This window comes from Pseudorca crassidens, chromosome 11, assembly GCF_039906515.1.
Source record: "Pseudorca crassidens isolate mPseCra1 chromosome 11, mPseCra1.hap1, whole genome shotgun sequence".
NCBI classification, from domain to species: domain Eukaryota; kingdom Metazoa; phylum Chordata; class Mammalia; order Artiodactyla; family Delphinidae; genus Pseudorca; species Pseudorca crassidens.
The window spans coordinates 26117358-26140489 of NC_090306.1; the positions used below are offsets into that span (position 1 = coordinate 26117358).

The 23132-nt window shown below is 39.0% G+C and overlaps 1 protein-coding gene across 5 annotated transcripts in view; it reads left to right on the forward strand.

The window, feature by feature from the left end:
* Positions 1-22425, forward strand: part of RESF1 (retroelement silencing factor 1) — a 39628-nt gene extending 17203 nt beyond the window's left edge. For 3 of the 5 annotated variants that reach the window (XM_067696097.1, XM_067696099.1, XM_067696098.1), the window contains 3 exons: positions 12594-17577; positions 18845-18928; positions 21685-22425. In XM_067696097.1, coding sequence (XP_067552198.1) covers positions 12594-17577; positions 18845-18928; positions 21685-21851 — 5235 coding nt within the window. In that variant the 3' untranslated portion in view covers positions 21852-22425. Of the gene's footprint in view, positions 1-12593; positions 17578-18789; positions 18929-21684 lie in introns of all 5 variants that reach the window. The other 2 variants (XR_010932312.1, XM_067696100.1) reach the window with 2 other exon arrangements.
* The last annotated feature ends 707 nt before the right edge of the window (positions 22426-23132 follow it).

Here is a 23132-nt window from a genome sequence, read left to right on the forward strand (position 1 = left end):
TTTGTATTCTTGTGGCTAAAGTTTATGACCACAAAGGATACAATATAGGACCAACAGGAAGAAGATGTGCATAGGCAAAGTCCATAGAAGTCAGGTGTGTGCTTCCAGATTCTCCCTCCATTGAGAGCTGCATGGACATGCTTTCTCTGCAGCTGGAGACTGCAGGAACACATGGTCTCAGGAAGCAATTATATACAGTAAAAATTCTTAAAGACCCTAAAGAACATTTGTTTATGTAGGTTACATCAACATTTACTGCATTAAAGACTGAAACAGGAATTTTTAAAAACTATTTTATTTAAAAATAACAGTAGGACTTCCCTGGTTGGCGCAGTGGTTAAGAATCCGCCTGCCAATGCAGGAACCACGGGTTCGAGCCCTGGTCCAGGAAGATCCCACATGCTGTGGAGCAACCAAGCCCATGTACCACAACTACTGAGCGGGCACTCTAGAGCCCGCGAGCCACAACTACTGAGCCCATGTGCCACAACTACTGAAGCCCGCATGCGTAGAGCCCGTGTTCCGCAACAAGAGAAGCCACCACAATGAGAAGCCTGCGCACTGCAATGAAGAGTACCCCGCACTCGCCGCAACTAGAGAAAGCCTGCGCTCAGCAACAAAGACCCAACGCAGCCAAAAATAAATAAATGAATAATAATTTTAAAAACCGCAGTAAATCCTTACATGTTAATATAAATGTTTTCCAAAACAACACAAAACACTAGTGAAAAGAGTGGCATTGTTTTGTATTTTTGCAAATCTCTTTAATGTCTGGTTAATAGTTGGATTCTTACATCTGCTTCTGCATTCAGTTTCTTGCTACATGTTACTTTAGTTGAAGTAGTTGAAGGATGTTTATTGGACGACAGAAATTCATCTTCAGTAGGTCACTCTTTCATTATGCTCCTAAAGATTCACTGCTACAATTTCTATCAGTTTTTACATTTTCCTTCTATATGATCATGTCATTGGGCAAAGTGTTGTGGCTAGCGTGGCTTAGAGCACGGGATTATTTACAGCTGAATGGTGGGCATTCCTTCTCATCCAGCAGAACTTGAATGGCTCCCCTATGCTGGTGGGGAAGGAAGACAGTACTGATCATGGGGGTAGGGGGCGCTCGGAAACCATTAATCTAATTTACTCCAGACTGTTGCCATCATCTTCAGTATAACTACAGGCCAATGGAAGATCTTAATCTAGGGACACTTAGAAACTCAGCAGCTGCTGACTTTGGGAGTGGATGTCCTTGGAGCTGTGTCCTTGGGCAAAGGCCCGAATACCTCATCCTATTAGTCATGATTTCTCATGGTTTCCTGATTAGAGCCCTCTTGTGTACACTTTTTAGACTGTAGTTATGGCTCTGAATTTAACTGCTTGCTGGATCTGTCATCCTTTACTTGACCCTGCTGACAAGAAGGTATATTTTGTCCTATATGTTTCTTCTGGTACTTGAGGTCTCTTTGCATCATTAATCTTAACCTCCAGTTTTATAGAATCTGAATCTTAACCCCATGACAACAAAATGCCTCTGTTGTAGTTCTTGGAATCCTGTCAACAACCTGGGACTACCAGAGCAAACACTGTAATGCGCCTATTATGACAGTGGTAACTAACAGGGAGGAGAAGATTTTTATCAAATTTCTCTTCAGAGGCATTTCAGCATACTTTATGGGAACTGTTCACTTCTACTCAGGGAGTTTGTCTACCTCAAGAGGCACAGAATTGCCTCATTCCTATTGTAATAAGTGATGCCTTTTTCCTAATGCAGTTCGTACCCCAATAGAGTATTGTTAAGTAGCTTATACTTGCCTACCAAATATTAATCATCTCTACTTGAGGCAGTTGTCAGGGATTTCCAGATACTTGAGACCACTGCCCCTCTAATGGGTCATGTTTCCTTGAGGTGGGAACCTAGAGGGTCCAAATGAGTTGCTTGGCAAAACTCCAAGGAAGGATAACTGACTTCTTCTTGTGTGTGCTCTGTGATCTTTAGTTCCCACTTTAGGGAATAATACACCTAGAAAAGGTGGTCTGCAATTTGTCTGACCTCTACTATATAAGACACAACAAACTAGTGTAAACTTTCTAGCCCCAGTGATCATCGCATTGCTCTGAATTGCCTGCTGCCCATCATGATGAGTGCCAACACCTCATGCTGTACCGAGATTAATCAATCAGGAAAATGAGAGCGATTTATTCCCGCTTCTCCCTTCTCCCAGGAGAAAGCCATGTTGCTCTGACTGGTGAACCTTGATGGCATCTGGGACACATGGGGAACCTGGTTGTGGCCTGGTCATCCTGCTGAGAGTCACTGTCTAGTCACTCTTACCCAGTGTTACCTAAGAGGAAGTATAATTAAGTAGCATATCTGATTGTGTTGGCCTGTGCTTCTGTATCGAACTTGGAGCTAGGTACCTGAAAGATTGGAGAGTAGACATGTAGGTGAACAACTTCACCATGGGGCTCTGATGACCTTTCTTTTCCTTTAAAAGTCTCACAGGCAAAGCTTAGCTTAATCTCAGTCTGACCCACACCTTGGCAGGACACCCCACAGGTCCTCCTGGCAGCCTCCTGAGAAATGCCACAGTGTGGTTTCTCTTTCTCCCTAGTTCCACTTGCACTCAAGACTTGACAGCCTCCCTTCCCTTGGGGTATAAGTGCAGGCTATGAAATGACTGCGGTTTACAGTTCTCATCCGCCTTGGTATTACCTAGTGGGACTAGGGACACTGAAGTTGGTTTTGCTGTTTGAGTGGGTATAAAACTACATAGGAATCCATTCAGTCTTGTCTCCTTTCTATCTGCAGCAGTGTAGAGAGCCGACCTAACAGCTGGGATAGTGGCCCTGCCAGCCGCGGCGCTCCTGCTTAGGACTGCTTGGCTTCGTGCATTTGTTGTGACCATTAAATGTATTTATTCAAAACAGTTCTTGACATAAATTTTCAAGTGTTAGCTGTTACTATTTATAAGTTGTGTTATAAAGGTAGAATTTAGGGTAGTCTATTCTTGAAAGCCTAATTCAAGGACTGATAAAAGCCTTATTTCTCTTAGGACTAAGGACACAAAAAGTCAGAGCTGGAATAGGTTGAGTAAATCTTGATACTTTAGGAATTCCTCAGAAGTGGGTTTTACCACTTACGTGTTGGTATTTGTGGTTTTGTTGATTTTAAAGAAGAATCTATAGCTTTTTCCATTGGAGATGAGTTTTGCAATGAAAAATACTGGTTTTTCCTCAATTTATTCACATCAGTGGACTCTCCAAATAAACACATTAGAAGTGGAACTAAAGACATAAGGGAAGGTTCCAATTTAAAATACCAGAAGAGATATATGTTTTTTTCAGGTATGAGAAGAGTACTATACTTTTTAAGAAATCTTGTATTTTTGAGGTACTGAAATGCTTACAGATGAAATCATGTAATGTTTATGGTTGACACAGATGTGAAGGGAGGGGTGGAGACTTTTTCCCATTTGCAGGTTTAAATAGGGACTTCTGTTTAACTTGGTGTTCAGCAGTTATAGATAACGTTTATTCATTTGACAAACATTTATCGAAGCCTGCTAGACAACTGTCTAGATATGCATCTTTTTTTTTTTTTTTTTTTTTTTAAATTTCCGGGCCATGCCACGCTGCATACTAGTTCCCTGACCAGGGATGGAACCCGTGGCCCCTGCAGTGGACACCCAGAGTCTTAACCACTGTTCTGCCAGGGAAATCCCTAGATATGCATCTTTTGCTTTGCCCTGAGACAGTCTTTTTTTTTTTTTTTGCGGTACGCAGGCCTCTCACTGTTGCGGCCTCTCCTGTTGTGGAGCACAGGCTCAGCGGCCATGGCCATGGCTCACGGGCCCAGCCGCTCCGCAGCATGTGGGATCTTCCCAGACCGGGGCCCGAACCCGTGTCCCCTGCATCAGCAGGCGGACTCTCAACCACTGCGCCACCAGGGAAGCCCCCAAGACAGTCTTTTTAAAAGCCTATCACTTTTGGCTTTTAATAGCATTGTCTTTCACTATAATAATGTTCCAGTTTCTTTGATAAATTAATGGTTACCCTTGCATATAAAAAAATTCTTGATGTGGCTTAATTTGCCCTTTCATGTTCTGTTTCTTACTACTTTGGCCTAAAGTAAGCCTGGCCATGGCAAACCATAATATAATAGGTCCATTTCAGTAGAGTTTTTTCTCTTGGTGGTTGTAAGTACTTGTGCATTTGTGTTGAAGATAGATATTAATATGATTATTCTTCAAAGGTATGATTTTTAGGTTATTTTTTGGTTTGTAATTTTCTGTAATAAGGCTGACGTCAAATAAAGGAGGCTTTCCAGTTAAACCATATTTGCATTGTATGGATATAGAATATTTTAAAATAAAAAAAACACTAGCCTTTTCTTAACGTTAGTAAGATCTTTATGAAGATTTTATGTGAAAATCCACATGCATTGTTACATTTATAGTCTACTGCAGCCATTCACTTCCCTTTTTTTCCAGCTTCACTAATTCATCTTAATTTCACAGTTTACAACTTGCTATTTACAACTTCCTATGCCATGGATTTTAGTGACTTGCTTTCTTCCCACTTTTCTCATAGGAAGTAATAGTAATAATATATATAAGATTTCAATCCAGAGACTGTCAGACCTAAAGATAGACTTTAGGGGTTTTTTTTAATTAAAAATTTTAAAAGACTGTTTTTGTGATGACACACAGGAAGCCTCTATGGACTCTCTCTTTGGAATAGGAGTATATTAATTATGACTCTAAATCCCCCCAGTGTAGACCATAGCACTTTATCAATGTCAACACACCCGGGCTGCTTGCCTCCCTTCCCAGTGAGGGCCACCACAGTTCATCAGCATCAACATATTAGTATTGCTTGTTCTCCAAACCATAAAGCCTACAGCCAGATGGGTGGGTTAGTAGAGCCAAATTTTGTGTGGCTATATCAAGGATCATTATTTACAGTTTGCTAATTTGCCTATACCTATTCACAGTTAGGAAGATTCCCCACAACAGAATATAAGAGTCCAGTGCTTTCATAGCTTGCTGGCACATACACCTGTCACTGGGCTGCTTGCTGACCCTTTTGCCACTTGACAAGAGTACATGAACTATTGGATCCAAACCATAGTAAATGCCAGAGAGGAGAGAACCTTAAAACTACAAAGCAGCCAATGGACAATTGTGCACTAACCTGCAACCTAAAGTACTCCAGTTTTTTGATTTTTTTTTTTTAATCTGCACTGGAAACTAGAAATGTGGGTGTATATAATATGTTGAAAACTCCTATTTCCTTGTAGATTTTTTTTTTACCGCCCCCCCCCGCCAATTCTGTTCACTATTGAAAGTGGGGAATTGAAGTCTTTGACTCTTGGTGAATTGCCTATTTTTCACTTTGTGTTTTGCTTCTTGTATTTTTTTTATATAAATTTATTCATTTTTAAAATATTTTTGGCTGCATTGGGTCTTCGTTGCTGCATGGGCTTTCTCTAGTTGCAGAGAGTGGGGGCTGCTCTTCGTTATGGTGAGCGGCCTTCTCATTGTGGTGGCTTCTCGTTGCAGAGCATGGATTCTAGGTGTGTGGGCTTCAGTAGTTGTGGCTCACGAGCTCTGGAGCGCAGGCTTAGTAGTTGTGGCACATGGGCTTAGTTGCTCCGCAGCATTTGGGATCTTCCCAGATCAGGGCTCGAACCTGTGTTCCTGCATTGGCAGGTGGATTCTTAACTACTGCACCACCAGGGAAGGTCCCTACTTCTTGTATTTTAATGCTCTCTCTCTTTTTTTAAATTTAATTTTATTTATTTATTTTACTTTTGGCTGCGTTGGGTCTTCGCGGCTGCGCGCGGGCTTCTCATTGTGGTGGCCTCTCCTGTTGTGGAGCACCAGCTCTAGGTGTGTGGGCTTCAGTAGTTGTAGCACACAGGCTCAGTAGTTGTGGGTCACAGGCTCAGTAGTTGTGGTGCACGGGCCCAGTCGCTCCGAGGCATGTGGGATCTTCCCGGACCAGGGCTTGAACCTGTGTCCCTTGCATTGGCAGGCATATTCTTAACCACTGCACCACCAAGGAAGCCCTTAATGCTCTCTTAAGTGCATATATATTTATAGTTGTTATATCTTGCTTGGTGGACTGACCCTTTTATGGTTATAAAAAGTCCCTCTTTAGTAACATTGTTTTAGTGTATTTTTTCTGAAAATTAGTATAGTCATTCTCCCTTTATTGTGACTATTGTATGCCTAATATCTTTTTTTTAATCCTTTTTTAAAATTTATTTATTTATTTATTTGGCTGTGCCGGGTGTTGGTTGCAGCTCAAGGGATCTTTGTTGTGGCATGTGGGATCTTTAGTTGCAACATGCAGGATCTTTTAGTTGTGGCACGTGAGATCTAGTTCTCTGACCACACCTGAGTCCCCTGCATTAGGAGTGCAGAGTCTTAACTGCTGGAACACCAGGGAAGTCCCTCTTTATTTATCCTTTTATTTCCAATCTGTTTTTATCTTTGACTCAAAGGTATGCCTATTGGAGACAGCATATAGTTAGCTAGCCATTTTTAAAAAATATAGTCTGACATTGTCATTTGGATTGTTTAATCCACTCACTTTTTTTTGTTTGTTTTTGTTTTTGCGGTACGCGGGCCTCTCACTGTTGCGGTCTCTCCCGTTACGGAGCACAGGTTCTGGACGCGCAGGCTCAGTGGCCACGGCTCACGGGCCCAGCCGCTCCACGGCACGTGGGATCTTCCCGGACCGGGGCACGAACCCGCGTCCCCTGCATCGGCAGGCGGACTCTCAACCACTGCTCCACCAGGGAAGCCCAATCCACTCACTTTTAATGTTATTATGATATAGTTGGATTTACATCTCCTGTTTGTACTTTTTATTTTCTGTCTCATATCTTTTTGTCCCTCACTGTTTTCTTTTGCATTAAGTGAATATTTTGTAATGTAGCATTTTAGCTTCTTTAATAATTTTTCAGTATATTTTTTTATTTTATGGAATCACAAATTACTTTATTTTATTTTATTTATTTTTGGCTGCATTGGGTCTTTGTTGCTGCGTGTGGGCTTTCTCTAGTTGTGGCGAGTGGGGCCTACTGTTTGTTGCGGTGCACGGGGCTTCTCATTGCAGTGGCTTCTTTTGTTGTGGAGGGTGGCTCTAGGCACGTGGGCTTTAGTAGTGTTGGCTCATGGGCTCTAGAACACAGGTTCAGTAGTTGTGGCGCGTGGACTTAGTTGCTCCATGGCATGTGGGATGTTCCCAGACCAGGGATTGAACCTTTGTCCCCTGCATTGGTAGGCGGATTCTTAACTACTGTGCCACCAGGGAAGTCCCACCTTTATTATTTTTTTTAATATGTATTTAATTTTGGCTGTGCCAGGTCTTAGTTGTGGCATGTAGACTTCTTAGCTGTGGCATGCATGTGGGATCTAGTTCCCCAATCAGGGATTGAACCCCCGCCCCCTGCATTGGGAGCCTGTTGGAGTCTTACCCACTGGACCACCAGGGAAGTCCCACAAATTACTTTTAAAAAAATCATATTTGTTTTTACCTTTAAAGGTCTTAAGCATTTAACATCTGATTTGTTATATTTGTGATTTTTAACCAAGTTAAAAGACTGTCACTGGTGTGGGGGGGGGGGGGAGTAGAGAGCTGAATAATGTAGGGCCCAGTGAGGTTATTTGTTGTGTTTTTTGAGTACCAGTAATCCTGGCGTATGTGCATGTGTGTGTGTGCCTGTGTATGTGTAACTGACTTAATCCAGTTAGAGACAGGTTGATACTGGGAATACAGGGAAAGGGAGTAGGATTCTCTCTCTCTCTCTCTCTCTCTCTTTTTTGTTTTTTGACTGTGCTGCGCGGCTTGCAGAATCTTAGTTCCCTGACCAGGCATCGAACCCAGACCCATAGCAGTCAAAGCACTTAGTCCTAACCACTGGACCACCAGGGGATTCCTGGGAGCAGGATTTTAAATGTAGAGATTTGATACTATAAATACAGACTTCATTTACAAGGCTCTGTCTTATAGATTTGGTGACGGGAGGATGATAGGTAGTGCAATTTTTTTCCCTCTGAAATATAAGCAGCCTGAGTAGGGGGAGCATGTGTATGGGTTGGGGTGGTGGGAGGGGAGAAGAATGGAAAAATTAAATTACTTCAATATAAATAAAATTTCAACAAAATGAAGTAGAATTGTCATGCACTGTGGATATGTGCAATGTGTAAACTCATTTTGTTGGCTTGTGTGTTTTTTCCCCAAAAACTTTGGCTACTCCTGTGCAGAGAGGTTCTTAAGTTCAGCCGTAGCTGGAATTTGTTAGGTAAATGCCATGGCTGTCACAGGTGAGGGGAGATAAGAGGGCAGGGTGCAAATTTGGGGGCAAAAGAGTTAATTTTTCCAAGAAAAAATTAAATGATAGACCATGGAAATCCTGTCTCTGGTTATCTCCATTAAAATATATCTTCAGAAGGTCTAAGAATACATTGTATCTAAAAGTAGAGGCTGCAGTCAGGAAAAAGGTCTTTTCTGTTTTGTTCTGGGTTTTTTTTGGCTGCAGCAAGTGGCATGTGGGATCTTAGTTCCCCGACCAGAGATGAAACCAGCGCCCCCTGCAGTGGAAGTGTGGGATCTTAACTACTGGACTGCCACGGAGATCCCTTAATTCTCTCCTTTTAATTTAGGTAGTTCAAGGTTGGTTTTCCAGGATTCAGTTTTTTTCTATGCCAGCAAAGGAGAGAGGGGGGGTAAAAACCCAACAACCCCAAATTATTTGTAATTATTTGTAATTATTTCTCTTCCTACCCATAATCTCTGTGTTAGTCTGCAGGGCTGCCCTAACAAAATAACCACAGCTTGGGTGGCTTAAACAATAAATTTCTGCAGGTCTAGAGTCTGGAAGTCTGAGATCAATGTGTTTGGTTTCTCCTGAGGTCTCTCTCATTGGCTTGCACACAGCTACCTTCTCTGTGTCTCCTCAGATGGTCTTTCCTGTGTGTGTATACACCTGGTTGTCTCTCTTATAAGGACACTAATCCTGTTGGATTACGGCCCCACCCTTATGACCTCATTTAACCTTAATTGCCTCACTCAAGGTCCTATCTCCAAATATAGTGAACTGGACTTAAACATATAAATTTTGAGGGAACAGAATTCAGTCTGTAGCAGCCTCCCACCCCCAAGCTCACATAAGAAATAGGGCAAATTATTGGGAATTTATCATTAACTCTTTTGTAATACTGCTACTTGGTAGTACTGCTTTTTACTTTGTATTATACTTCACCCTGATCAGTTGTCTTATTAAGGAGCTTTCCTGGGAGAAAGCATGTGAGGAATATACAGATCTTTCTCCTTGGGACCTGTTTTTAAACCAAAATGTGCATGCTGTCATGCTGGACAAGGGTGATCTGGCTCCCCGACAAATTAAACTCTCAAAGAGAGGGCGGTTTCTTTACTACCTTAATCAAATGACAGGTCAGGACAAACGTAGAGTTCACCAATGACTTTGACTTTCACATAAGTGAGAAGAAGCAAGCAGAGAAATAGAAAGCAAAAACGTATCTAAAAATGCAGAATGAAAGTTAAAACCACTTTGAGCACGAAGTGCTTGTAACGAACCAAGTCCATGCATGCATCCATAATAGAAAAGTCCAGTTGGTCCAAGACACTAGTCTCCTCAGCAAGGCACTCAAGCAGGTCTGGATTACTGCTGGGTCACAAGTGATGAGGTGAAGACCGTCCATTCAGGCAAAGCCTCTGGTGGCCAATGCCTTGGTGAATGGATCCTCGACAAGAGATGAGGATACAGCAACACTTGTCTCAAATGCAAACAGTCCCAGCTCACCTAATTTTATAGTCCCAGGAGCACATTATCTCCAAGATCAGATGTTCAGTTTGGGAGGGGGAGGTTTCTAATGCCACCTGTGTCACCTTGGCAGGAGATCCCCCAAATTTCTGCCTCTTCCTACCAGCATGCACAGATCAGTCTTGGCTCAGGTACAGCAATGACAAAAAATGAAACCTCTGAAGTCATGGAGTCAGTTTCTAGTCACGGCTTTATTTCATGCTTGACACCAGGCCTCAAAAGGCTCGCTTCTACTGTATTTATGAGCAAATACATAAATAAACATATATATATAATTCACAAGAGTCACATCAACAAATCAAACACATGGTAACATGTGCCTTCTTCAATCTAGTTTGAGTACACTATGATCCATCATGTAATAGATCTAAAAGATCTACAGATTGTTTTGGATTTTCTACATAACGTCTTTTAATAGCCAGCTTTATATTGTCCTTCACAATTCTTATACTTTCTAGGATCTCCAGTAAAACAATGAATAGAAGTGGGTGATAGTGGCATCTTTATTTAAGTTATCTATTATTATTAATAATATTACTGTTGTTGGTCTGAATTTTTGAAATTACCATTTATCAAAATTAAGGAAACTTCTTTCTATTCTTGGTTTTATACAATTGTTCTTTTAATGAATTTTAATTGAATTTTATCAAAAGTTCTTGGATCTGTTGAAATGATCATATGATTTTTAAAATAATTATAATGTAATTACTTTGATTAATTTTCAATGACAAACTTGTATTCCTGAAATAAACTCAGTTTGATCATGATGTTATCCTTTTCATGTATCACCCCATTTGGTTTGCTAACATTTTGTTCAGGACTTTTGTGTTTGTTTCTGTGAGATTGGCTTCTTAATTGTCTTTCTTTTCAGCTTTGGTATGATAGGCTCAGTAAATAAGCTATGAAGTGTTCCCTCTTTTATCCTTTTAAAGAGGTTATATTAGATTATCTCTTCCATAAATGGTAGAACACTCCAGTACAGCCACACGGCCCTGCTGTTTTCTTTGTGAAGATATTTAATTATAGATGTTAGGGTATGTTTTTTCAAGGAATTTCTCCATTCCCCCTAAATTTTAAATGTTTGGAAATGCTCAAGATATATACATTACCGTTTTAATGTCTGTAAGATCAGTGATAGCCTCTTTTCCCAATACAGTGGGTTTTTTTTTTATGATGATCAGTGCTGTCAGAGGCTTATTGATTTTTATTTGTTACCAACTTGTGACTTACTGAATCTCTGTTCTCATTTTATTTCACTCTGTCTTTTCCTTGGATTAACTTATTTTTAACTTTGTATGATAAATACAGAGATTGTTTCCCAGTCTTCTTTTAAATAAGTCTATTTAATGTTATAAATTATCCTCAAGTCATATGTTAACATGGGGTTGGGAGCCCATTATGGACTGAATGAACTGTGTGTCTTGTCATCCCCCGCCCCCCCACCAAATGCATATGTTGAAGCTCTGACCTCCAGTGTGTGACTATTTTTAGAGATGGGGCCTTTAGAGAGGTGATTAAGGTAAATGAGGTCATAAGGGTGGGGTCTGATTCAATAGGTCTGGTATCCTATTGGATAATTAGAGGAAAAGACACCAGAGCTCACTGCATTCTTTATTTCTTAATTATTTGGCAGTTTCCTAGGTCCTTTTTCTACAATTTCTAGATTAATTCCACTGTGAATTAATCTGAATTATTGTAATCCTTCAAAAATGAGATTTGCTTATGGCCTAGCCATATGGTCAGTACCGGTAAAAATTCCATGTGCATTGGAAAGAATGTGTATTCTGCAGTTGTTTGGTATACTATTAATACGTTTAAGTCAAGTTTGTTTGCCCTATCATTTATTGTTACAGATTTGTCCGTTTTTAGATATGTCCCTGTACTGTTGGTGAGAGTATAAATTATTTCAGTCTTTTTGGAAGGCAGTTTGTCACTGCTTATGAAAATAATTCTAGTGTCTTTTGACATATTGATTTCACTTGTAGGAATTTCCAGAAACAGCACAAATATAAAAGCATAAATACAAGAATTCTTAGTATAGGATAGTTTATAAGTGCAAAAACTTAAGAAAACCAAATGTCCATCAATAGAGAAATGGTTAAATGGTGATATACACAGAAAGTGGAATGTTATGCAGACAGTGAGATAGATTATGTGTAGTTGAAATGATAAGATATCCTAGGTATAGTAATGAAAATGAGGCTGTGTAGACAGCATGTTTGGTATGACTCCATTTGTCTTAAAAGATGAGGTTTTATCTACGTATTGGTGTTTTTTTATATATAGAAATTTTCTGAAAGAAAGGTAACAGTAGGTATCCCTAGGGAGTTAGATATTGGAGATGGACAGTAGTAAGGGCTTCTTAGTATATGCTTGATTTTTTTTTAATTTTATTTTTTACAGTGATCATGGGTTACTTAGAATAAAGAGCTAGTTAAAATAAGTAAATGCAGAAAGTAATTGTCTCTTAAGTGTAACAAACAAAATACTAACTATATTGGGTGGAATGAATTTCTGTTGAACACACCAGAAAATTTTATTGACATTTGCCATATTTATTATTACATCTTCCTCTGCTGTTCCTCTTATCCAAATCAAAGATGAAGCTTTCTCTAGTCTGAGGTTTCAGGAATTTTGCTAGACATAGTCAGCATTGGTGATAAGGTAAACTAAGAAAATTATCTTAGAAATTCTGACCTGGCAAAACAGATTTTTAATAAAAGATCTTTATTTCCTACAGATTCCTGACATTCAAAACAGCTGGCTTTTAATACACTGCTACTGCATCAAATCAACAATGAACTGGAATGCAAAATCAGAGAGTGTCACCTTACCACCACAGTATCCTAAAAAACAGGCATCTTTTTTGGAGCAAACTTTAGTAAACACACTTACCACAGCATCTCAAAGTTCTTTAAACCATCCTGGAAGTAACCAAGAACCGTGCCTATTTCTCAGTAATTTAAATCCAGTTTCACAGCCGCTGCTCAACATCAGAAATTATAAAACTCCTCAACAAATCCCTATTTCTGATATGCATAGTGGGACCATTGTGACCTCACAAACTTCAGTAGAAAGAATAACATATGCAAATGTTAAAGGACCCAAACAACCAAATCACGATTTGCAAATGTCTTCAGGAGTTACACAGGATGTATGGTTGAACTCACCAATGAGGAATTCTATGCTTTCTCATACAGGGGCAACTATATCTCATCAGACTGGTTTAGGAACGAATACGCCCAATGTACGTGCACTACAGAATCAATTTCTAACATCAGATACCTATTCCATGCAACTACAAATGATCCCTTCTAATTCCGGAAGAGTTCCTATAACTTACCAAGGAAACCCGAGACTTAACCTACCTGTATCAGAGCAACAGGTTGATTGGGCACAGCAGTGTGCATCCAGTGGATTGACTTACCCAGATTACAGGCCCCTTCCAAAGCAATATAGTTACTCATCACGAAGCTTTTTGCCGGAGCCTACTCTTCAGAAACAAACCCCTATGTCATCTGTATCATCACAAGTTAAAAATAGTCAATCTCCAAATCCTGCCCTGACTTTACAGTCAAAGCAGATTGCAACTGTACCGTCATATCAATATGCGGTTACTCAAACTGACAGAAGACCTCCTCCTCCTTATGACTGTAGGTATGCAAGCCAGCCTCTGCAAAGTACTCAGCATGTTGTTAAACACACTTCTATGGAAGTTCCTCAGAGTCAAGAAATGCACTTACCTGAAATGAGGAAAGACTTTTGTAGAGGCTTTCAGCAGCAGTGGCAAAACCTTAATGAAAATTTCAGCACAATGGGAAATTCCTGTAACTTGAGAGTAAATATCAATCAGCCTTTTAATGAACCTGTTAGATCTTACGTGGATGGTGTTCAGGCTCTTACTCAAAATAATCAAGAGAAAAGAGTGGATTCTCAAAATCTAACTTCAAATCAAGTACTGGACACAAGTGCCACAAAAGAAAAGTTAGTGAGGGATATTAAAACATTAGTAGAAATAAAAAAGAAGTTTTCGGACCTTGCAAGGAAAATTAAAATTAATAAAAATCTTTTGATGGCAGCAGGTTGTATTAAAACAACTAATACCTCTTACAGTGAATCAGCTCAAAATTGTGGGTTGTCTCTGAAACAAACTGCCAAAATCCAGTCTGGACCACAGGTAACCCTAGGCCCTCCAGATACTGTGGAGGATAAACCACCAACAGTAATGGAATCTGCAGAAGAAACAAATAGAACACACAATACATTGAATTCCAACCTTCAGGACAGAAATTTTAACCAAGTCAGTTCTGTTTTACTAAGTTCTGGCTGTTCGCAAGTTGTGAGTTCTTTAAAGACGTCAACTGTTGAGATTACCCAGGCAATATTAAATAACACCCAGTTTTCATCAGGAAATTTAGTCAACGTTGCACAAAATGTGCCAACAAATTCTGAAGCAACTTCTCTTCCTCAGTCTACATCCTTTGAGGAATATGTTTCAAAGTATCCAAATAAAAATAGGCTGATTCTCAGTTTACTTGCATCTGGAAATAAAACTCAGAAGAAATTATTAAAAGATACTAATGAACGTATTCATGATTCTAAACTGCATAGTTTTGAAATGAATCCAAATATCCAGAACACTGGTAACCAAGTGAATTTGAAAACCATGGAAACTCCAGGTACTCCAACTACTTGTAATATAAATGCCAAGATATCAAACAACTCTTCTTGCTTTGAGCATAAATCCTTCAATGGAATGTCTTCTAAAAGTGACTCTCACTTTTCCATGGACTTGCTAGCAACATGTCTGTCTTTGTGGAAAAAGCAACCTTCAGAACCTACGGAAGAAAAACAGTGTAATGAGTCAAAAAAACCCACAGCAGCAGTTGGAATTTCAAAGCCTGCGGACATCTGTGAGAAGAGTCCATTTTCAGCTGTGGTAAATTCTCAGAATAAAATTGTAAACAGCTCACAAGACACAGTTTTATCAACGGTAGCACAGAATTATGAGTCTTCAGGAGCAACTGCTACAAAGGGGATTGCTGTAGTATCACCCTTAATTCTTTCAGATGTCAAAACATTGTCTGTCAAAGGTATAACACCTGAAGCTTTACCTGAAACAATGTATCCAGTTATTAAAGAAGGCAGTGTTTGTAGCTTACAAAACAAATCCTCAGAAAATACTGCTGCTTTGAACGTTAATGAACCAGTGACAAGTACCACAAGCACCAAGATTTTCCCACTAATTCAGAAGGATAAGCAAAGTGAGTCAACTAATACTAATTCAGAAGTCACCCCTAATACCAATCAAGGAAAGCATAACAAATTAGAACCAGATATCCAGTATCCTGTGAGTGATCAGCAAACCTCATATCTATCAAAGGACAGTGATATTGTGGGCAGAGATGTATTACAGATTGGCAGTATTTGTTCTCTTGTTGAAGGTGATACCTCTTATAATTCCCAAATAGCAGAGATATTCAGCTTGCCCTCTTTGCAAAAGGTTGAGCCACAGAAAGCTCTACCCAATCACCAAGTAATGAATAGTAGACAAAATGAACAATTTGACAATATCACTAGGAATAAAGACGTTGACTTTCAAAAAGATAATTTTGTACAGTGCACAGATGTTTCACATAAAATAACTGATCAGTCAGAGTCACTGCAACCCCCAGAACCATCGACTTTGAAGTACATTGGAGCAAAGAGTGGAATTCCAGAGGAAAGCAGTTTGGAGCATATCACTAAAAATGAAAGCATGGCTAATGATATGTGTTCACCAGCTGCTATTCAGCGGGATAGTTACCCTCAGGAAGCAGCCCAGGATCCTACAACAAATGAGAATCTCGAAGATAAGACATCGATCTTATACCTACATGATCAGCTGTCAGAACTTTTAAAAGAGTTTCCCTATGGTATTGAACCTGTGAACGTGCATGAAGGTTTTGTGGTCCAACAAATGGCACACCAAATCTCAAAAGCTCAAACTTGTAATAAAACTGGTTGTGACTGCAAAGACTCAACAGACCAGATACAAATTACAATATTAAATTCAGAGCAAATGAAAGAATTATTTCCTGAACAGGATGATCAACCCAACGAGGTAGACAAACTGACAGAGCCTCAGAAAGAAAAGCCTGTCACAAAAGAAGGGAACCAGTGTGACCCACAAGCACATGCAGTTGAAGAAACCTGTGATTCTGTAATACTGGATTCAGAAAAAGATGATGTCCGTTGCTGTGCATTGGGGTGGCTCTCTATGGTTTATGAAGGAGTACCTCAATGCCAGTGTAATTCCACTAAGAACTCAACTTCAAAGGAAGAAAAAGGGAAAGATCCACGTTCTCCTTTGGAGACTAACGGTTATAAACAAGAAGAGAGAACCTCTGACAGAGATGTTCCTATTGCATTTAACAGTCCTCCAAATAATCAGCTGAAGATTCCTCTGACTTGTCCAATTGAGAAAAAATATTTTCCTGAAACAGAGCAAGACAGGAATATAAAAGATAAATCCAAATCAGAACATAACAGCTCATTAAGGACAGAACAAGAATTATCTGGTCACTTTTTATCTAAAGGTGATAAAAAGCCAGATTCTTTGCAGAGTCACAAAAGAAAAAGAAAACTGCAATTTCATGAGGTAACTTTTCACTCCACTAACAAAACTGCAAAATTTTCTCAAGAGAGCCTGCAGAGGAAGCTCATGGCACAAAACTTACGACCACTAAAACCAAAGATGGGTTTTTTGACAAGTAAAAATAAAGATTTGCATGTGAAGAATAGTTCTTTGGTACAGTCAGTATCACCGGAAAAGAGAAAATTGAAAGCAGGTGGCTCTAAACAAAAAGTTTTGGAAAAGAAGTTAGATGAAGGGAGCATACTTGATTCAGAGATAAAGAAGAAGAAATATGATAAACAAGAGCAGAATAAGAATGTGGGAGGTGGTGCATTTAAATTCTGTAACCTTTTCTCAACCACAGGTGAAAGAGCCAGGATTAAAGAAAAGACAGTGTCAAATGTTAAGTCCTCAGGCTCTATGGATAGCTCCTCTAAAATTAATAGAGTTCTGTCACCAAAGGAGTATTTATCAAGGCAGAAGCATAAAGAAACATTAAAGAAAAACTACCTGAAAAATGTACCATGTGATTCTCAGTATATGAGATCAAATAAACTTTCTACGCGAGTGGGAAGTTGTGGGAGATCGAATGAGAGACACAATGGCAGTGTACAGACCTCTAAGGAATCATTAAATACTGGTACAAGCCATGGTAAAAACCTCAAAGCCCATCATTCCAAGGAGTCTAAAACATACATTTCAAGGAATATTAAAGGAACAGTTGGTGGAAAGCAACCTGATAAAATGTGGATTGATAAAACCAAATTAGACAAAAATTTAAGTAATGTAAATAATGACGTTGAATTCTGCCAAATGGCTTCCCAAGCAAAGGATCAAAGGAAACTGTATCTGAATAGAGTTGCATTTAAATGCACTGAACGTGAGCGCATTTGTCTCACGAAATTAGACAGTTCACCCAGGAAGCTTAATAAAGAAAAGAGACCAGAAAATAAACCTAAGACCCTTTTACCTGTGAAAGATGCCACAGAGAAACTAAGCATGCTGGAGTTTAAATTATGTCCAGATGGACTATTTAAGAATACAAACCCTGTTAAAGACCAGAATGATCTGCCATCTACTCCTAGGAAGGAGCAAGCTCCTGTGCAAGGTCCAGTATGATTTTTTTTGATGGTGTCTGCAACATTGTAATACTGTAGTTCAGCAAGTGACAGAGCATCTCTCCTGACTTCCCTGTAGCTAGGAGAGACTTAAATGCATTTTGCCTTTACTTAGTATTTAGTTTTCTCAGTAAGTTGATGGTTCATTGGGCAATATTTGTTTTAAGTTTGTGTCCCACTTATTTTAAATTATATTACATTCACATTAAAGGTAAGAGGTATATAAAATTGTAAGGTTTGCCAAATACAAAGATTTCCTTTTGTGCCAAGAAGTGACTTAGCACTCTTTGTGCTAAGTCAGAAAAGCATCAAGTGTACATTATTTCAGGTCTTGCCTTTGTTCATTCTCTTTTGGGACTTGCAGTTTCAAAGCCCTGTGAATTTGAAATTTTGGTCTAAGTGTTAGGAGATATGTAATGTTAATGAAATCTTTTTGTACACACGGAAGTGGTTTGCCTTATAGTCATCTTTGAAGCAGTTGGTGATTGTGTTATCACTGAAGTGGTACCTTCTAGTCTACTCATGAAGTATGCAATGGGAGGATCTTGGAAGCAGTGTTGTCCATTGTTGAGTTACCAAACCCGAATGGAAATCATGACTGTTGGTTAGCCGAAGGATAGAATTCTCAATGTAGTGCAAGATGGAAGGAGAAAATAGAGGACTCATTATTTCTGGTAGAAGGAAACATTTATGGGTTGTGGATAGTATATGTAAAATGGTGTGTTGAGAAACCCAGATTGGAAAACTAAAGGATTTGAATGGAAATCGTAGTTTTTCCTGTACTGTGTTCAGACAGTATCTGTTTGGGTGCATAAAATTACAATGTAAACAAGGTACTTTTTCTTGGAAGTTGGTAGGGATATATGAGTATATAGAGTATAAAATTCATTTTGTAAAGTACTGGTGATTACACTTGGTTCTTCAAACTAGATCCTTAGAATCTGAGGGCCTGGTTGGAAGTGGGTGCAGCAGCAGTGTGAGGTACATTCTGTCTCATGTGCCCTTAAGTATCTTGAGATGTGTTGGTGTTCAGCCCAAGTGGGAGAAACATAATTACATAATGAAGGTAAACTTTTAAATTGTGAGATTCAGGCACGTCATAGGGGAGAAAGCATTTTTCCATGCCCTTTTTAGTTATGTGTGAATATATCTGATGCCTTCTAAAATCTAATTTAGGCTTACATGGTTTTCCTTCATTATAGTACTAAAAGAGATGAATAGCAATATCTAGAGATCTGAAAATGAATATTTAAATAGTTTCAGGAATAAAAAGTACAAAAGAAGACTGGTTAAAATGTTTGACTGAGGAGAAAAGGATGCCGGAAGCCAACCAAGAAATAGGTAAAACTGTCTAAGTTTTTATTTTACTTACCTGGCACTCTATCATATATAAGCTGGATTACAGTTATGGAAACTATTGTGAAGTTTGGTTTTTATCCATATTCTTTTAGAAGATAGTTCAGTGTCTGTATGAGTGGTAGGAAGACATTCTCCTATTTTTTCTGTCATGCTGTGGACAGAGAAGTAGTGATCTATTTCCTTTTAACAAGAGAATTCTCATCACAGTGACTTAAGACAAGGGGTTGGCATGCTTCTTCTGTGTAGATAGGTTTTGCAAATCATAATGTCTCTCCTAAATACTCTAACATTGCAGTGAGAAATGGCTGTAGGATAATGAATGAGCATGGGCTATGTTCCAATTAAACTTTACCAAAACTTGCTAGAGGCCGGGCTTGGCCCACAGGCATACCCTGTTAGCCAACCCCTAGATTAGATTATTTGCAAGTTAGTTAATTAAATTCTCAAAACCAGGGAGACAAAGATGTTCCCATTTATCAATGAGAGGTTAGATCATTTGGCTAAAGTTACATAGCCAGTAACTCAACAGGGACTTGAACCACATCCCTGTCTTCAAAGTTTATTAAGTGTGGAATTTGAGTTATTTTGATGACGAAAGACAGATGCTCATAGTTTTTTGTTTCGGTTTGGTTTTGGGTTTTTTGGGGTTTTGTTTGTTTACTGGGAAGGGTTTTGGGCTGAGGGCCAACAAGAAAACCAGAGTTTTTAGTATCTGATTTTTAATTAGTGGAATGAATGTATTTTGTGTTTTAGGGTTTTGCATTGAGAACTGGAACCTAGGGTTCAGGAAATTTAGTTTGGGTTAATTAAATATGAAGAGTCTTTTGAAAATTGGGAGAAGCAGAATTTTGCCATGAGCAGCAATAAAGAGAAGCAAGAGAAAAAGTGTGACAAAGGTTGAGAAGAGCTTATAAAGAATATATGTAAGCAGGCATGTAGAAATGGAGGCTTATACATTGAAGATACATAAAGGGAAAAAGAAACCTGAATGAAAGAATCAAAGGAAGAAGAAATGTGCACTCTTAATTAGAACAGGAAGACAATGGAAAGAGGGGAAAATTAATTAGTGAGAGAGTAGAAAACACACCCCTAAAGTTGGAACACAGGAAGTGAAATATGAGAAAGATGGAAATGGGTGTGGAGATTGCAGCAAGAAAGTTCCTTGGAAAAAGGGAGGGCCATAAGTTTTGCTTCAGAGAGAGTTGGGAGGCATAACTGGAATCTGAATCTGAAAATACTCAGAAGACGGATGTATGCACAGGTTGACCAGAGGCTCAGGGAGCAGCATGAGCTAAACGACAGACGTGAAGATAACCTGTGGACAGGATGAGCAATAAACACTGAAGGTGGGACATCAGTACTCAGGATCACTATGAAAATGACACAAAGCAGGGCCCAGGTGCAATGAGAGATGCAGCAGGGTGAGAGAAAAGCTAAGAAACAAGTCCAGAGCTCTGTCAAGAGTCTTACAAGGGCTTCCCTGGTAGCGCAGAGGTTCAGAATCTGCCTGCCAACGCAGGGGACATGGGTTCGTGCCCCGATCCGGGAAGACCCCACATGCTGTGGAGCAACTAAGCCCGTGTGCCACAACTGCTGAGCCTGCACTCTAGAGCCTGTGAGCCATAACTACTGAAGCCCACGTGCCTAGAGCCCGCTCACTGCAACTGGAGAGAGCCTGCGTGCAGACAAAGACCCAACGCAGCCAAAAATAAATAAAAATAAAATTATAATTAAAAAAAAAAGTCTTATGAGACTCAGGGAAATCATGAAAGACAGAACATACCAAGAGGAAGAGGCTGAAGAACTGGAACTCCCAGAGAGCTATAAAAAACACACTTTAGATAAGCAACACCTAAATTTGGTGGCAAAGGTTGGAGTGTAGATGGAGCAAGTCGTGAAGCTGTCAGGGTGAGGTAGAAGAAGAGGAGGTGACAGAATCCAGCGGAAAGCAGCTTAGAGCTGCACCTCAGGTATCAGCATTCATAACAGAAAGCTGATGTGCACGGAGAGGAATTTGAAACAGATAAAGAATTAAGAGTAGCCGGCCTCTGTTAGCAAAAAAAATAAAGAAAGAAGAGGACAGAGTGCTTGACCCACCCAGGCAGAAAAAGGTACAAGAAAACTTATTCAGAAAGGAGTGGCTACAGCAGGAATGTGAAGTACGGGAATTCAGAATTGGAACAGCTTCTGAGATATAGAGGCACATCTAGAAATACACAGAAAAAGGAAAAGCTGGCTGGGCCCATCAAAAAAAGGGATAGTGAGGCTAATAACAGCACTGAAATAGTCTAAAGAAACAGAAAAATACAGATATTTCTTAGAACACCTAGTGCATAACAAGGCCAGAATATGCAAGCTGTACCTTCCATTTACTCTTTGTAACTGGCTTGCGTTTGTGCTTTTTATATTGCTAGTTTAGATGGCTGTTAAGAAAGTCACGTTCATAATAGTATGCAAATAATGAGTTTTTATTGGGCAAGCGTACAGGTAGAGCAGAATAGCCCTGGGCAGTAAAGATGGGGGTGATGTTAGAAAACAGCCCCCAAAGGAGAGGCAAGATGTCCTGTGTATTTACTTTATAATTCTGTAGGTAAAGAGCCATAGTTTGTCACACTTAGCTCTTTCCCTAATTTTTTATCCCAGAGAACAACGCATGTTTTCTGTCTCAATTTATATTGATTGTATACTAGTCACTAACATTAAGAGTAATAAAGTAAATAAAATTTTTGTTTCCTTAGATGATAATGTTTTGGCTAATTCAAGACTCTCCAAGAGAAGTTTCAGTGCAGATGGATTTGAGACACTACAAAACCCAGTAAAAGATTCAAAAGCAATGTTTCAAACCTACAAAAAGATGTACATGGAGAAGAGAAGCAGAAGTCTTGGTAGCAGTCCTTTAGAATAATTTTCAGACTTTAATTCTTCTGATGGTTCTCTAATTGCCACAAGAAAATTTCAGTCACTTTCTGTTCAAATTATTTTTCTGGAACTACTCAGATTGCCGTGATAAAATTTCTCAGAGTTTGGTTACCATTTTAGGTTATGTATATCATTGAAGTTACTTAATTAAATTGGCTTGAGAACCTTATCTGTGGGTAGCAGGCATAAGAAATAGATGGTATTTGTCAGGGAAACCATGAATTCTGACATTATTGAACCAAGTTTACCATTATTTTAAAATGAATTATTATACAAATCTTGTTTTGAAATGCTAACTATCCATCCTAAGGGAGACCTGTGCATTACTTAAGGACTTATTTCCTCTGGGACTGTATTTTTGTTTCTAAAACTTATTAGCAAAATTTATTTTTCAGAAATCCTCACTGTGAATGTCAAAGTATATTCTTAAGTATTTTATACTGAATTGTAAACTTTTTGTCGGAGTCTTGTTTTATACTTGTTAAACTGAACATAATTTTTGGATAACATCTAAACATTACTTTTCATACTTGAAATAAACATTTATTTTTTAAAAAGTATATCCGAAACAGTTTGATTTGTGTTTGATTTCCTGCCCTCACAACAGAGCACATTTTAGAAAGGTGTTCTTAAAAGGAGAAATGTTAATTAAGCTGTCACAAGTAAATATTTTCAGGTTCATTCATTAGAAGAGCAAAAATTTACTAGGTTCAGGAAATTGCAAGGAAGGCAAAATATAACTCTTCAGATGTTTCTGGGCTTTTATGACTACTAGAAGTAGAAATGTGTTGTTTTCATAAAATCTTAATGCTACATAGTTCACACATATTAAAACTATAGTAAACTCTTATGTATATTTTATCACAAGTTTTAAAAATACATTCTGAAGACTTGAGAAGACTGGGCTTCTCAAAATATTAAATAGCATGCTTCCATAGGAAAAGCCATTGTGCTCTTCCTGAGCAATGTCAGTAGAAGGATCAGTTAGAAAAGCAATGGTTGGTAGAACTGGCACCATAGCACCGGTCGAGTCAATGCAATGGTTCCAAGCTATGAATATTAGTGGTCATTATATTGGTCATTGTGTTCTTTTTTTTTTTTAACTTTATTTTACATTGGACTATAGTTGATTAACAGTGTTGTGATAGTTTCAGTTGTACAACGAACTGATTCAGTTATACATGTATGTATACTTCAAATTTTTTTCCCATTTAGGTTTTTAAATAACATTGAGCAGAGTTCCCTGTGCTATACAGTAGGTCCTTGG